The 15,380-nt window shown below is 42.1% G+C and overlaps 1 protein-coding gene across 2 annotated transcripts in view; it reads right to left on the minus strand.

The window, feature by feature from the left end:
• The window catches only part of fig4a (FIG4 phosphoinositide 5-phosphatase a), a 98,602-nt gene that overhangs the window by 55,366 nt on the left and 27,856 nt on the right, over positions 1–15,380 (minus strand). For both annotated transcript variants that reach the window (XM_064991348.1, XM_064991347.1), the window contains 5 exons: positions 15,024–15,124; positions 14,430–14,592; positions 10,087–10,184; positions 3,417–3,550; positions 45–161 (listed from right to left, as the gene is read on the minus strand). In XM_064991348.1, coding sequence (XP_064847420.1) covers positions 45–161; positions 3,417–3,550; positions 10,087–10,184; positions 14,430–14,592; positions 15,024–15,124 — 613 coding nt within the window. The remainder of the gene's footprint in view (positions 1–44; positions 162–3,416; positions 3,551–10,086; positions 10,185–14,429; positions 14,593–15,023; positions 15,125–15,380) is intronic.

A 15,380-nucleotide genomic window follows, 5' to 3' on the forward strand; every position in this document is an offset into this window, starting at 1 on the left:
GTGTGTGTGCGTGTGTGTGCGCGTGTGTGTGCGTGTGTGTGTACCTCTCGTCTGGTCTGAGTGTGTGGCAGAAGAAGTCAGAGCGGTTGATGAAGAAGCCGGTCCTCTTGACCACGTTCTCTGCTATCATACTAAGACGGTCCAGCACGTTATACAGCTTACTGAAAGAGGGAGGGAGAGGGGGAGAGAGAGATGAGATTATTATTTGACACACTGGAAAACAGAGCAAACTGGAATGTTATTTGGTCCTAAACAGAGAGTACACATTGGCAGAATACCTGACCACTGTGACTGACCCAAAATTAAGGAAAGCTTTGACTATGTACAGACTCAGTGAGCATAGCCTTGCTATTGAGAAAGGCTGCCGTAGGCAGACATGAATCTCAAAGGAAAACAGGCAATGTGCTCACTGCCCACAAAATGAGGTGGAAACTGAGCTGCACTTCCTGACCTCCTGCCCAATGTATGACCATATTAGAGACACATATTTCCCCCAGATTACACAGATCCACAAAGAATTTGAAAACAAATTACATTTTGATAAACTCACATATCTATTAGGTGAAATACCACAGTGTACCATCACAGCAGCAAGATGTGACCTGTTGCTACAAAAGCAACCAGTTTAAATAAAACCATATTTATTATTTTTTGAACTTCAGCTACATTGAAAAGTTTCTATTCTTTTGAAACTTTCCGTGAGTGTAATGTTTACTGTTAATTTCTGATTGTTTATTTTACTTCTGTTTATAATCAATTGAATTTGTAAACATATGTTCCCATGCATATTCCAGCATCTTTTCCTCTTGGTGTTAGGGGGCAGTATTTTGGAAAAAAAACATTCCAGTTTTAAACGGGATATTTTGTCAGGAAAAGATGCTGGAATATGCATATAATTTGGATAGAAAACACTCTAACATTTCCAAAACTGTAAAGATATTGTCTGTGAGTATAACAGAACTGATGTTGCAGGCGAAAGACTGAGAAAAATCCAATCCGGAAGAGCCCCAGGTTTTGAAAGCGCTGCATTTCAATGACTCCCTATATGGCTGTGAATGTACCATCAACAAGCTTACGCTGTCTACGTATTCCCCAAGGTGTCTACAGCATTGTGACGTAGTTTTACGCATTTCTGTTGAAGAATAGCCGTATGGGGGCACATTGCGTAAGTGGTCACATGGTGGCTCCGAGAGAGATTCTCGCGTAAAGTGCAGAGGTAGCCATTACTCCAATCGGTCCTAGAGAAAAAGGAATTGTCCCGACGGATATATTATCGAATAGATATTAGAAAAACACCTTGAGGATGGATTCTAAACAACGTTTGCCATGTTTCTGTCGATATTATGGAGCTAATTTGGCGTTGTGGTGACCGCAATTTCCGGGCGATTTCTCAGCCAAACGTGAAGAACAAACGGAGCTATTTCGCCTACAAAAATAATATTTTGGGAAAAAATGAACTTTGGCTGTCTACCTGGGAGTCTCGTGAGTGAAAACATCCGAAGTTCATCAAAGGTAAACGATTTCATTTGATTGCTTTTATGATTTCCGTGACACGTTTGCCTGCTGCTAGCAAGGCATAATGCTATGCTAGGCTATGATAAACTTACACAAATGCTTGTCTAGCGTTGGCAGTAAAGCATATTTTGAAAATCTGAGATAACAGGGTGATTAACAAAAGGCAAAGCTGTGTTCCAATATATTTCACTTGTGATTTTCATGAATAGGAATAATTTCTAGGAAGATTTATGTCCGTTGCGTTATGCTAATTAGTGTCAGATGATGATAACGGTCCCGTTCACGGGCTGGGCGACACTACAGGTTAAAGAGAGAGACAGAGAGAGGGGGCGGGGCAGGCAGACAGACAGAGACCGGGGCAAACAGACAGAGGGCAGACAGACAGACAGAGGGTGGGGCAGCCAGAGAGAGAAAACATATGAATGAGTTAGGTAACTTAAAAGTTCTCTTTGAAAAATGTTTTCATTGAACTTGAACATTTCTTTCAGGGACAGCAACAGTAACTCCTCTACTGTTAAAGTTAGGTCCATTGTTGGTGAGCGTAGCCTAGAGGTTCCCAAACTAGGGGGCAGATATGAAAATGGGGTTGCGGGAGAATTTCCCAAATCCCCCCCCAAAATGTAATAAATAAATACAAACAATATCTTATATCGTCTTTGTATCTCAACATTTTTATGTGGTTAACGTTAAAAATCTAAAATGAAAATGATTGTACTCCAAAACTCCCCACCTTATGCTCTCCAAATGGATGTTAGCTGTGAGGATCGAGATGCCCATGCATTGACTTTTGTTCGCTATAAATGTTGGGGGAGGCTATTCACGAGGACATATTGTTCTGTCTCACGATTCCCGAGTGTGCTGAGGCTATATTGACGGAAAACAGATTCCATATGGGATGGAATGGTGGGCTTTTGCACAGATGGAGCACCATCTATCCCGGGACGGCAGGCAGGCCTCCGCACTCTAGTTATGAACGTGAATGTGATTTTTCGCATTGAGAGAGGAGCGGTTGTCATTCACAATGGATGTAAAAACAACTGACTTGGTTGACCTTCTGTGTAATGAAAATAACAGAAAACAGCACCAGTAAGTGTCCCACATGAGTGATGACTGTTCACCTCCAACACTTGGAAGGGCACTTTGGGACTTACTTCCCAAGACAACTGGTAACTCGGAATGAAAAGAGCTCCAACTGGGAAATATACTTTGAACAGTCATGTAACTCGGGAACTCAGCCCTCTTTCTAGAGCTCAGACTTTCCAACCTGAAGATCACTAATGTCAGAATTCAACCTCGTATTTTTCAGAGTTCCCAGTTGTCTTGAAAGCACCAGAAAAGTCATGGTAGACTACCCTTCGCCAGCTCATATGTGTGAAGCTGGATCCAGTGCTTGGCTTGTCTGCATTAAAAACAATATAGTAATAATATCAGGGTTGGATGTGACAGCAGAGAGGAGGTGCATACTGTCGACCACGCCCCCTGACTTTGAGAAGCTCCGACGCGACATTCATCAACCACACCCATCTCATTAGTGGTGGCGAGATATGAGACATTATACATCAGCATAACTTGCAATTGACTGTCACAGTCCCACATTAAAAGTAAACATTGGTTGTTAATTACAACAACAAAAAATTCACAAGGGTGGGGCAGCGAGACTTTTCAGATATCAAAATAGGGTTGTGGACCCAAAAAGTTTGGGAACCATTAAATGTTCTGAGGTGTTGACTTGCTGGGACAACACTTTGTACCTCTGGCTCTTACAGAACACGATGCTGGTGTAGGGTTAAGCTAAAGCAGCAGGTATGAGTAGGACGAAGTCGCAACCAAAAACTGATCTTAGGCATTTCGCCTTTAATGGTTAAGGATAGGGTTTGGGTGAGCTGATCCTAGATCTGTACCTCTTGGTGTATCGGGCCATGTCCCAGGCGATGTAGTCGATGCAGTGTTCTGGAGGGAGGAACTGGTTGAGGTTGATTACAGCAGGGAAGAGCTCCTCACTGAGGATCTTCTCATGCTTTCTCTTCTCTCGTTTCTACACACAGACACAGAGACACACACATCATCAGCGTTACTCATTTACACTGAAGGAAAGGTCTCTGATTTATGAGAAAATGCATGAAAGTCTATGGTAACCTCATAAATTTTTGTCTCTGGAAAATTTCTCCCACAACGGTACCACCTGAATGAACATAACGTTTTTTTAACATCTCAATTCATTAACTACATTCAGATGTAGGACCTTAATCATTTGAGCCTGTTTGCTAAAGCAGGAAAATAGTTCTGCAGCAACAGGAAATGTGAATTATGTGGATTATAATTAATGGACTTTTTGTAGGGGTTGATACATTTTTCATTAGGGCAAATTTAAGTCTGAAATGTCAAAGTGGAAATACAAATACACTACAAGTTTGTACAAGCGCAGGAAAAGAAAATTCTCAGCAACAAAATAATGATCAAATTAAGATCCTACATCTGTAACTAAGATCAGATGGAGCTACCTTAAGAGAGAACTATTTCCAGACATTAATGCCAGTTCACCCACAGGAGCAGTGTGTGCGCATGTACATGTCACGCATTAGTCATGACCTCTTCTCTCCAACGCAGACACACACACCCAGTACTCCTAGCTCTGCATTGACATCAGCTAATCATGTCTACAGCAGCCAAACTATGTCTGTCTACCAGAAGTTCAGTTCCTCTCTACAAAACGTTCTCTCAAAACACACTCTCCCTCACATATGCTGCCTACTTCCTGAGCACTGTCAGTTCCTATTCATTCTGTTTGAAGCCAAGAGAGTCTACCCCTGCTGCTCCTCCTGTCATCTCTCCTAAAGAGCACCCCGGTCGCTAGACCTTCAACAACCTTTTAACCACTTATCTACAAAACACACACACGCCTCTATCAGTGTCACAGCCCAGTTAATAACCAGCCATTAACCACTGCCAGGCTCTCTCTCACAGCATGGCATCAAAACACACACACACACACACACACACACACACACACACACACACACACACACACACACACACACACACACGTGCCAAACAAAGTATCATGCATACACGAGCACAACTGCAAACACACTCATCATGTGGCAGCACACCATGCATGCAGTGCAGTACATGCTCTGCACACAGATGGGTGTCATGCAAAATGCATGCACATGGATACACACAGATCTCACACACCTGCATAAGAGAGTGTGGCAAGGCATGACAGAGGCTCTTGATGTGACAAATGAACAGTGGTTAAATGTGTCTCTGCACAAATGAGGGAATTTCCCAGTTAAGAGAAATGGATCCTGATGAGTGACACACCCCCACCTACCCATCACTGGCAAACACAAATCACTCCTACGTTGCAAAGTCTATGGTGACTTTTTGGATTTTTGCTTGTGAGTGAGATAGTGAGTGAGAGGGAGAGGGGGACCGGGGAGCATGGGACTAAGGGGGGGCACCCTACCCTCTCCTCCCCCACTGCACATGGCCGAGCTTGTGCAGGCAACGGGAGGCTGTGATTGGCTATCCCTCTCCTCGTTCCCTTGTGCGTGACATGCACAGGACACCCGAGCTCAGCAGTAAGAAGGGGGGGTTCACAACACTGTGTGAAGAGTGTGAGTGTGCATGAGTGCATTTAAGGTGGTTCTTCAACAGCTTGTAATCACTAGCCCCTAACCAGTTTCTCCCGAGTACCTCTTTTATCACTCCATCTGTCAGAGTAACAACAACAACTGTTCTTTTCCAATGTATTGAGTTAGCCTAAACCTTCACTAGCTAATTAAACCAACACTCCAGGCTATTGTCCAATCACATGAAGGTGTGATTCCAGGAATCCTGCTGGTTTCTTAGAAAAATCCTCAAGTTAAATTCTCAGTCATTTGGATGTGTCTGTCAACACTTCATTATGGTCATGTTGGATATTACATCTCTCCCCCTCTCCTTGTTTTCTCCCCCACAGGGACATCTGACACCGGAGAACGTGGGTTTTTTTCTCTCCAAAAGCTTATTTAATGCCATCTTTAGTATAAATATGTTACTTGGAACATTGCAGTAATATAATGCTTGGAAAACAGCACAATGGGGCCATACTTCCGAACATGATATATATATTTTTTGTTTAACCTGGACCCGTCTCAAAACGAGCATCAGCCAGATACAATCGTCGACATAGTTGCACATGATAGAATGCTACATTGTAGCTGGTCCCATCAGATAACATGGCACACGTTAGCCTTATAAGGTGGCAGGGTAGCCTAGTGGTTAGAGCGTTGGACTAGTAACCGGGAGGTTGCGAGTTCAAACCCCCGAGCTGACAAGGTACAAATCTGTCGTTCTGCCCCTGAACAGGCAGTTAACCCACTGTTCCCAGGTCGTCATTGAAAATAAGAATGTGTTCTTAACTGACTTGCCTGGTTAAATAAAGGTAAAATAAAAAATAAAATAAAATAAATGCTAACCTCAGCAGCTGACAATGATTATATAAGATAAGTTCTGCATCAGCTACGATTGTATTTGGCTGATGCACATTTTGAGACAGAGGTCCAGGTTGAACTTAAAATTATTATGACTTTTTTTATGTTTGCAAGTATGGTCCCAATAGTTTCCAACCCACTTTACAGAACCGAGAACAACAAGAACCAGGAATAATTACTTCACACAGAAAGAGGACAACAGCCTGGCTGATTGAGTCAGAAGTGCTTGTATAACCATTCACTTCAGCGCTCTCCTCTCTGGCAGTATCACCACAAGCTGCTTGCCCTGCATTCTGTCACAAGTCACATTAACATATAGGTCTTTAACTTTGAAGTCAGAGCAGCAACAGAATGGCAACTAATGTATGGCTAACCAGTCAAGTCCTCTCACTACTACTGGAGTAAGCTACACTACTGGTTTTAGAACACCTACTCATTCAAGGGTTTTTCTTCATTTTTACTATTTTCTACATTGTAAAATAATAGTGAAGACATCAAATATATGAAATACCACACATGGAATCACGTAGTAACCCAAAAAGTTAAACAAATCAAAATATATTTTATATTTGAGATTCTTCAAATAGCCACCCTTTGCCTTGATGACAGCTTTGCACACTCTTGGCATTCTCTCAACAAGCTTCACCTGGAATGTTTTTCCAACAGTCTTGAAGGAGTTCCCACAAATGCTGAGCACTTGTTGCCTGCTTTTCCTTCACTATGCGGTCCAACTCTGCCAAAACCATCTCAATTGGGGTTAAAGTCAGATGATTGTGGAGGCCAGGTCATCTGATGTAGCACTCCATCACTCTCCTTTTTGGTAAAATAGCCCTTACACAGCCTGGAGGTGTGTTTGGGGTCATTGTCCTATTGAAAAACAAATGATAGTGCCACTGACCCCAAACCAGATGGGATGGTGTATCGCTGCAGAATGCTGTGGTAGCCATGATGGTTGTTTGCCTTTAATTCAAAATAAATCACAGACCGTGTCACCAGCAAAGCACCCCCACACCATACCACCTCCTCCTCCATGCTTTACGGTGGGAAATACACACGCAGAGATCATCCTTTCACCCACACCGCATCTCACAAAGACGGTTGGAACCAACAACATCCAATTTGGACTCCAGACCGAAGGACAAATTTCCACCGGTCTAATATCCATTGCTCATGTTTCTTGGCCCAGAAAGAAATTCCACAAATTAATTTTTAACAAGGCACACCTGTTAATTGAAATGCATTCCACTCTTCCACCAGAATTCCACTCTTTATATTCTGGTTAGGGCCAGTTTGTGCTCTTCTGTGAAGGGAATAGTACACAGCGTTGTATGAGATCTTCAGTTTCTTGGCAATTTCTCAAAAATTCAGAATAAAGTTAATTGTTTCTGACCATTTAGAGCCTGTAATTGAACCCACAAATGCTGATGCTCTAGATACTCAACTAGTCTAAAGAAGGACAGTTTTATTGCTTCTTCAATCAGAACAACAGTTTTCAGCTGTGCTAACATAATTGCAGAAGGGTTTTATTCAGAATTCAAGGCACACTGAGCCACAGCATTCTGCAGCAATACGCCATCCCATCTGGGTTGCGCTTAATGTGACTATCCTTTGTTTTTCAACAGGACAATGACCCAACATCTCCAGCTGCGTAAGGGTTATTTGACCAAGAAGGAGAGTGATGGAGTGCTGCATCAGATGACCTGGCCTCCACAATTACCCAACCTCAACCCAATTGAGATGGTTTGGGATGAGTTGGACCGCAGTGAAGGAAAAGAAGGCAACAAGTGCTCAGCATATTTGGGAACTCCTTCAAGAAAAGCATTCCAGGTGAAGCTGGTTGAGAGAATGCCAAGAGTGTGCAAAGCTGTAATCAAGGCAAAGGGTGGCTACTTTGAATAATCTAAAATATATTTTGATTTTTTTAAACATGATTCCATATGTGTTATTTCAGAGCTTCACTATTATTCTACAATGTAAAAAAATAACAAAAATAAAGAAAAACCCTTGAATGAGTAGGTGTGTCCAAACTTTTGACTGGTACTGTATATATACTACCGTTCAAAAGTAAGTTTGTGGTCACTTAGAAATGTCCTTGTTTTTGAAAGAAAAGCACATTTTTTGTCCATTTAAATAACATCAAAATGATCGGAAATACAGTGTAGACATTGTTAATGACTATTGTAGCTGGAAACAGCAGATTTTTTATGGAATATCCACATAGGCATACAGAGGCCCATTATCAGCAACCATCACTATTGTGTTACAATGGCACATTGTGTTAGCTAATTTTAAAAAGGTTGATCAATAGAAAACCCTTTTGCAATTATGTTAGCACAGTTGAAGACTGTTGTCTGAATAAAGAAGCAATAGAACGGGCCTTCTTTGACTAGTTGAGTATCTGGAGCTTCAGCATTTGTGGGTTCGATTACAGGCTCAAAATGGCCAGAAATAAATAAGTTTCTTCTGAAACTAGTCAGTCTATTCTTGTTCTGAGAAATTAAATCTATTCCATGCGAGAAATTACCAAGAAACTGAAGAACTTGTACAATGCTATGTACTACTCCTTTCACAGAACAGTGCAAACTGGCCCTAACCAGAATAGAAAGAGGAGTGGGAGGCCCCAGTGCACAACTGAGCAAGAGGACAAGTACAGTGTCTAGTTTAAAAAAAAAACTTTATTTAACTAGGCAAGTCAGTTAAGAACAAATTCTTATTTTCAATGACGGCCTAGGAACAGTGGGGTAACTGCCTGTTCAGGGGCAGAATGACAGATTTTTGTACCTTGTCAGCTCGGGGGTTTGAACTTGCAACCTTCCGTTTACAAGTCCAACACTCTAACCACTAGGCTACCCTGTCGCAGATGCCTCACAAGTCCTCACCTGTCTGCAACACTCGTCAACAGTGACAAGGCAACTCCGGGACGCTGGCCTTCTAGGAAGAGAAATGAAAAGCCATATCTCTGTCCAGTGCCTGTGTTCTTTTGCCCATCTTAATCTTTTGTTTTCATTGGCCAGTCTGAGATATGGCTTTTAAGTGACACCAAACTTATTTCCGGGCAATTTGGATAACTCGGGCCACTAACAATTTATAGGGTATTCACTCCCTGCTCTAAAATGTAGAGAAAAACAGGGCAATTCAAGAGTGTACTATAAATTAATGTCAAAATGTAGTTTCCTTTGCCCTGTCATTATCAATCACTTGTTCTTGACAGTGTTGATGAAATAAGAACGTTAGTTTGCTAGTTTAGACTTGAGGTGCTCTTGGTTGTATCTGTTCCATATTTAGCATTGGGAGATGGCACCATTTGGAAGTCTTTCTGCAGGATGGATCTATCAAAATCAACTTGATACCCTCGTAATTTTCATCTCCCGATCCTTGGCTTCCATTGGCTGGATATTGGCCATCAATTTACATTTAGAGGGGCCGTTTCTATAGCGATTTAAAGGGAGAGACTCAGAAATACATAATGAAAACAGGAACAGATTGTCTACGTGGAGGGTGGATAAGGAAATTCAGTCTGTCAGCCTTCTAAATAAATATTATTTAGTCCCTATGTTGCTTTCTATTCCGCAGATTTAATTTAGAAAAAGCCCATGTTTTCACTCATGAACCTGTAGCCAATGGTTAGCTTGTCAGTTGATGTTCGAAGTTAGCGCCAATCTGCCATGAAGCAACGCTACAGAGTTCTATTGAGCAGTGACCACTTTTTGACCATCCCGGTGACGACATTCCATTCACTCTAAACATGCTCAATTCTCTGAGTATTTTCATGGTAGAGGCATGAGGTTTGGACTATTGCATTTCTGACGGAATTCTCCATTGAATGGACATATTTGTATAAACCTTGAATGAATTAATCATTTTATGGGTGAACACACTACAATTTAAATGAAGTAAATGGATCCGTGGAGACAAACTGTGGAACAATCCTTTAACTATCCGCTGATGTGACAGTATCGTAAATGGGTACTCTGAGGAAGGTTTAATCTATTGGACTCAGTTTCTACCAGAGTAATTATTCCGTTGTTCCATTAACAGTGTGACTGAGGTGTTGGTCTGAGGTGCCCTGTGGTGGGGGGTGCGGTGCTGTTACCTTGACAAGGTTGAGGATGATGATGGGCGAGCCAAACCGCTGGAGCATCTGGTCAAAATGGAGGGCAGCTACATGGGCATAGGGGTCGGCCTGGTCCACTGAAACACAACAGAGAGGTCAGAGAGCAGCTACACTACCATTCAAAAATTTGGGGTCACTTAGAAATGTCCTTGTTTTTGAAAGAAAAGCTTTTTTGTCCATTAAAATAACATAAAAATGATTGGAAATACAGTGTAGACATTGTTAATGTTGTAAATGACTATTGTACATGGAAACGTTAGATATTTTATTGGATATCTACATAGAGGCCCATTATCAGCAACCATCAATCCTCTGTTCCAATGGCACGTTGTGTTAGCTAATCCAAGTGTATCATTTTAAAAGGCTAATTAATAAAGTTAATTGTTTCTGACCATTTTGAGCCTGTAATTGAACCCACAAATGCTGATGCTCTAGATACTCAACTAGTCTAAAGAAGGACAGTTTTATTGCTTCTTCAATCAGAACAACAGTTTTCAGTTATGCTAACATAATTGCAGAAGGGTTTTCTAGTGATCAATAAGCCTTTTCAAATGATAAACTTGGATTAGCTAACACACCGTGCCATTGGAACACAGGAGGGATGGTTGCTGATAATGGGCCTCTGTACGCCTATGTAGATATTCAATTTTTTAACATTTTAAATCAGCTGTTTCCATGTACAATAGTCATATTCAACATTAACAATGTATTTCTGATCAATTTGATGTTATTTTAAATGGACAAAGAAATTGATTTTCTTTCAAAAACAAGGACATTTCCAAGTGACCCCAAACTTTTGAACGGTAGTGTACATGGGCGTAGGGGTTGGCCTGGTCCACAGACGCAACAGAGCGAGGTCAGAGGTTAGAGGGCAGATACATGGGCATAGGGCTTGACCTGGTCTACTGAGACACAACAGAGAGAGGTCAAAAGGCAGCTACATGGGCGTATAGGTAGGCCTGGTCTACTGAGGTGCAACAAAGAGAGGTTAGCTACATGGCCATAGGGGTCACTTTAGCATCTACTTCACTCAACTCTATTTTGACTGAGCGATGAGCAAACATTAAGGTTTAGGATGTTAGAAGGAAAGTGGGATACCTATTCAGTTGTAGAAGTGAAATGTGTCTTCCGCATTTATCCCAACCCCTCTGAATCAAAGCCATGCCACTGGCTGTATCATAAGGTAAGCAATACTGTTTGAAATAATGATTCATAAGCATTTCATAAGACCAACCAAAAGGTAACCTAGAAACATGAAGGTGTCGTGTCTTTGGCTATGCCGGATTAAGTGATATAACATGCTATTCTATAAAATCCTTTCTCCGTAGTTAAAATGACCTGATTGAGCTAATCATGTAAATGTAATTAACTAGAGAGTCGGGGCACCACAAAATAATATTTATAGAGCTGTTATCTTCCGAATAAACTCTTAAAGACCTAGTAATATTTTATAGCAATAGCAGTCAATATTAATCGTCACCTTAATTCAGTCTCATCTGAAAGTTGTAAATTCTTGGTTATCTTCACGAACCCTGGTTGAATCAGCAATACAAAATTGGGTTGAATTATTTATTTACTAAATACCTAACTAATCACACAGAATTACATATACACAGAATTAATTATACCTTGATGACGTTATAAAGGAAAACGTCTCTAGCGGGCGGAACAGATATGACAGCTGGTTACACAAAAGAAGGGCTGGGTTTGAGTGAAAGAGCGGGAAGACTGAGGACCAAAGAAAGAAGCTGTGCTTTCATAAATACAGTATTTTATGCATTCTAAATTACCACCCATTTGGAAAAGAAAAATGCAATAAATATTTACTCTGAGCAGCGCTTCGGGAGGTTGGTGGTAGATGGAAGGCCGTGTTGCCAAACCGAGTCCTTTGAAGAATGTCTCTGGTGGTCAATTGGATACGTTGTAGTAACGTCGTTGTGTGATAGACGGGATACTCTGTCTGTTCCTTCCTAACCCTCGTTTGCAGCTGCTGTTGCTAACTAAACGGCTAGGAGGTATCACTTATGTAGTGAATAAGAGTTCAAAGGTCATACCATTCGCAACCAAAGCTCACGCTGATGTTGGCTTCGTTCTGTATTATTATCTGAACCATTCTGACATCGGACCGTCGTCCTCACATCCTCGGAACAGCAGGATACATTTTCGTCAAGGGCATATATAGTGGAGGGAGAAATGGGGTGTGTTTCATAGTTTACAAACTATGTCTCTTCATGTGGGCGGGCCACTGAGTCGGGCCTAATTCACTCATTAAAACCCAATTCTCACATTTTAGAAGCTAAAATCACATTTCATCCCATCACAAATAATTTCATATTCAAACATTTAAATTGAACAACAATTCCATGTGAATCCGATAAGTCTGATGTGTAGACTTTACACTGTAGAGTTTATGTCATTTTATCATTGATGAGAATGTCTCAGATGACAACCGAACTGACATCATATTCATTAAGTACCACTGCATATGTTCAATTGGTCGGATTACCAGAATATAGTTCATTTGCCCCCACCTTCTGATGTTCCCAGAATCTTTATGATAACCAAGGGGTGTTCAAATGTAATATCAGTAGGGTAGAGAGAGGAAAAAGGGGGAGAGAGGTATTTATGACTGTCATAAACCTACCCCCAGGCCAACGTCATCTAACCTGCTGTTGTTGGTTATACAGTAGAGTATTATTATACCGTAACTAACACACATGCCCATTTCCTTTCTGCCCCTCTCTCCATCATTTCACCCATCCGTTCTATTCTTTCAGTGTTATGACTTCATGTGGTGGTCTCGCAGAGCCCCACACCTGCAAACAATTCAGCCAACCAAATGAAGATCTGGGTCAGTCAAACATGTTTCCCTTTATGATCAGTCATGAGGGGAAATCACTCATCCATTTAGGTCCGTTGTAAATGGTGATGTTGGGTAACCAGGGCGAGAAGAGGGGGGCTGACTGAAGCCATTTTACAAGGCCCTCATCCTCGTTCCCCCGTGGGTCGTCATGATTAGGACGAGGAGGCATGAAAAGACACGCTTCTCTTCAACCCTCCCTACAAAGCTATTCACCTACTTAAGCATGTCATAATGTCAACAGGAGGCTTGTGTAACCGCAGTCTCATTTTTCAGGAACGGCTGGCTGGCTGGTGACTGACCACTATGTCCCACCAGGGTCTTCCTGATCCTCAAACCTGTCCTAAATTCACTAATGGCTGATGATCTTGGAGCCGACAGACATCGTTATCGAACAAGAATTTACATGTAATTGGACATCTTTGTGTCTATGGGCTTCTATATCTGTGTGTGTGCCTGATGCCATATCGCTGAATTGATTTAATGGATTAGCTGAATGACGTTTGAGCAGGAGCTTCATGAAATGGATTTCCATGGCTGAACAGCTGCACACAAGTCCAAGATCCCCATGCACAATGCCAAGCGTTGGCTGGAGTGCTGTAACGCTCTTCGCCATTGGACTCTGGAGCAGTGGAAACACATTCTCTGTAGTGATGAATCACACTTCACCATCTGGCAGTCCGACGGACGAATCTGGGTTTGGCGGATGCCAGGAGAACACTACCTGACCCAATGCATAGTGATGTTATATCAGCAAAGGGGAGGACCAACTCCATATTAATGCCCATGATTTTGGAATGAGATGTTCGACGAGCAGGCGTCAACATACTTTTGGTTATGTAGTGTCGATAGACAGATGGGAGAGGGAAGGTAAGGTCCCCATCACATAGATCTGGAGGACACACTAGCTCTCTCCGTACATTACATCTCTGCATTATGCATGTAAATGTCATCCTAGGATGGACTGAAAACCAAATGGAGGATGAGAGGAAAAGATCCTTTCATATACAAATGCATGCGGGCGCACACACACATCTTGGGACAAGCTTTCACTCTCTTAAGTAAATATCATCCATGATGGACTGTAGGCCAAATGGGGTAAGAGAGGATATAATTTAATGCAGTCGAGTCCACACACACAAACTGCAGTCTCTCCCCACCTTTTCAATCTCTGAGACCATCTGATCCTCACACACTCCCTAGGATGTATCCTGCTGGAGTCATAATGAGAAACAGAGATGGATGAAAAGAGGAGAGAAAGTCTCTCTCTCATCAATAGTAAAACATGGTCCGTTTGGCCAGAGTATAGTTTATAGTATTACTACTACTATAAGTGCTGTAGTAATGTGTATCTTATGGCATATTGGTGATAGGGGTATATGTCCAGACAGAGACCAGTAGACCACATTATATTAATGATACTGTACAGTGTATACGATATCTAATGATGATAATATCTTACATCGTATAGGTGGTTTAGGCATCATGGTGGAGATGTCCTGGGACCAATAGAGGGGAACAGAACCCCTGACCTGAACGTAGGAAGAGTAACTCCCTGCCGTGAATGACATCACCGACGCATCGTGGATGATCTGCTCAGTCTCCACCTCATTGGCTACGTCACCCTGCAGAGGATCAGATGAAAACAGGTGAGGGACAATATACAGAGAGAACAACATGGATCTACACACTCTTCGATGGCCCCATAGCTGTTTTTTTCATTGTTCAACAGTTTTGACCTGTAATTGACAGGAGTGGACCATATACTGGACCAGAAAGTCATCCCAAAATGAGCACACACAAACACACAAACCTTACGAATGTCAATCCCGGACTAAACTAAGCCGCGCAGAGGGAATAATAGACACATAATTTGGCCTCAAAAACACAGCATACTGAACCCCTTTACCACCAAACTACACACACACAAAGGAGATGCAGAGACACGGAGGTTACATTAACCTCACACCCCCTCCTTTGTGCCATGCTGCTATTATATAACACCGGGGGCGACTTCGCCCTGTTGTCGTGGCGACAAGATGAGGCAGGAGGTTACCTCGCAGTTGGCTCCTCTCTTGAGGAAGCGGGTGCCAGCAAATTTACTGGAGCGCCTGGCGATGAGGGTGACATGAACCGGACGACCGTAGATCAGGAGCTCTTCACACAGAGGTTAAGGTGGGACACACACAGATGTAACATAAAAAGGCAAAGTGTCATTGATTTCAAATAACAATTAGTAAATTACTGAAATGCTATTGTAATTCACTCGCCAGGCAAAACACCTAGGATAAGAGAGATACTTCAAAGAGGGAGACAAAATGGTGGTTTGGCACTTCCCAACTTACTGTTTCACTACTGGGCAGCTACTATTCAGAAGATTTTGGTCTGGTGTAATTCTCCAAGTACCAACTGG

The sequence above is a fragment of the Oncorhynchus masou genome, chromosome 16 (assembly GCF_036934945.1).
Source record: "Oncorhynchus masou masou isolate Uvic2021 chromosome 16, UVic_Omas_1.1, whole genome shotgun sequence".
NCBI classification, from domain to species: domain Eukaryota; kingdom Metazoa; phylum Chordata; class Actinopteri; order Salmoniformes; family Salmonidae; genus Oncorhynchus; species Oncorhynchus masou.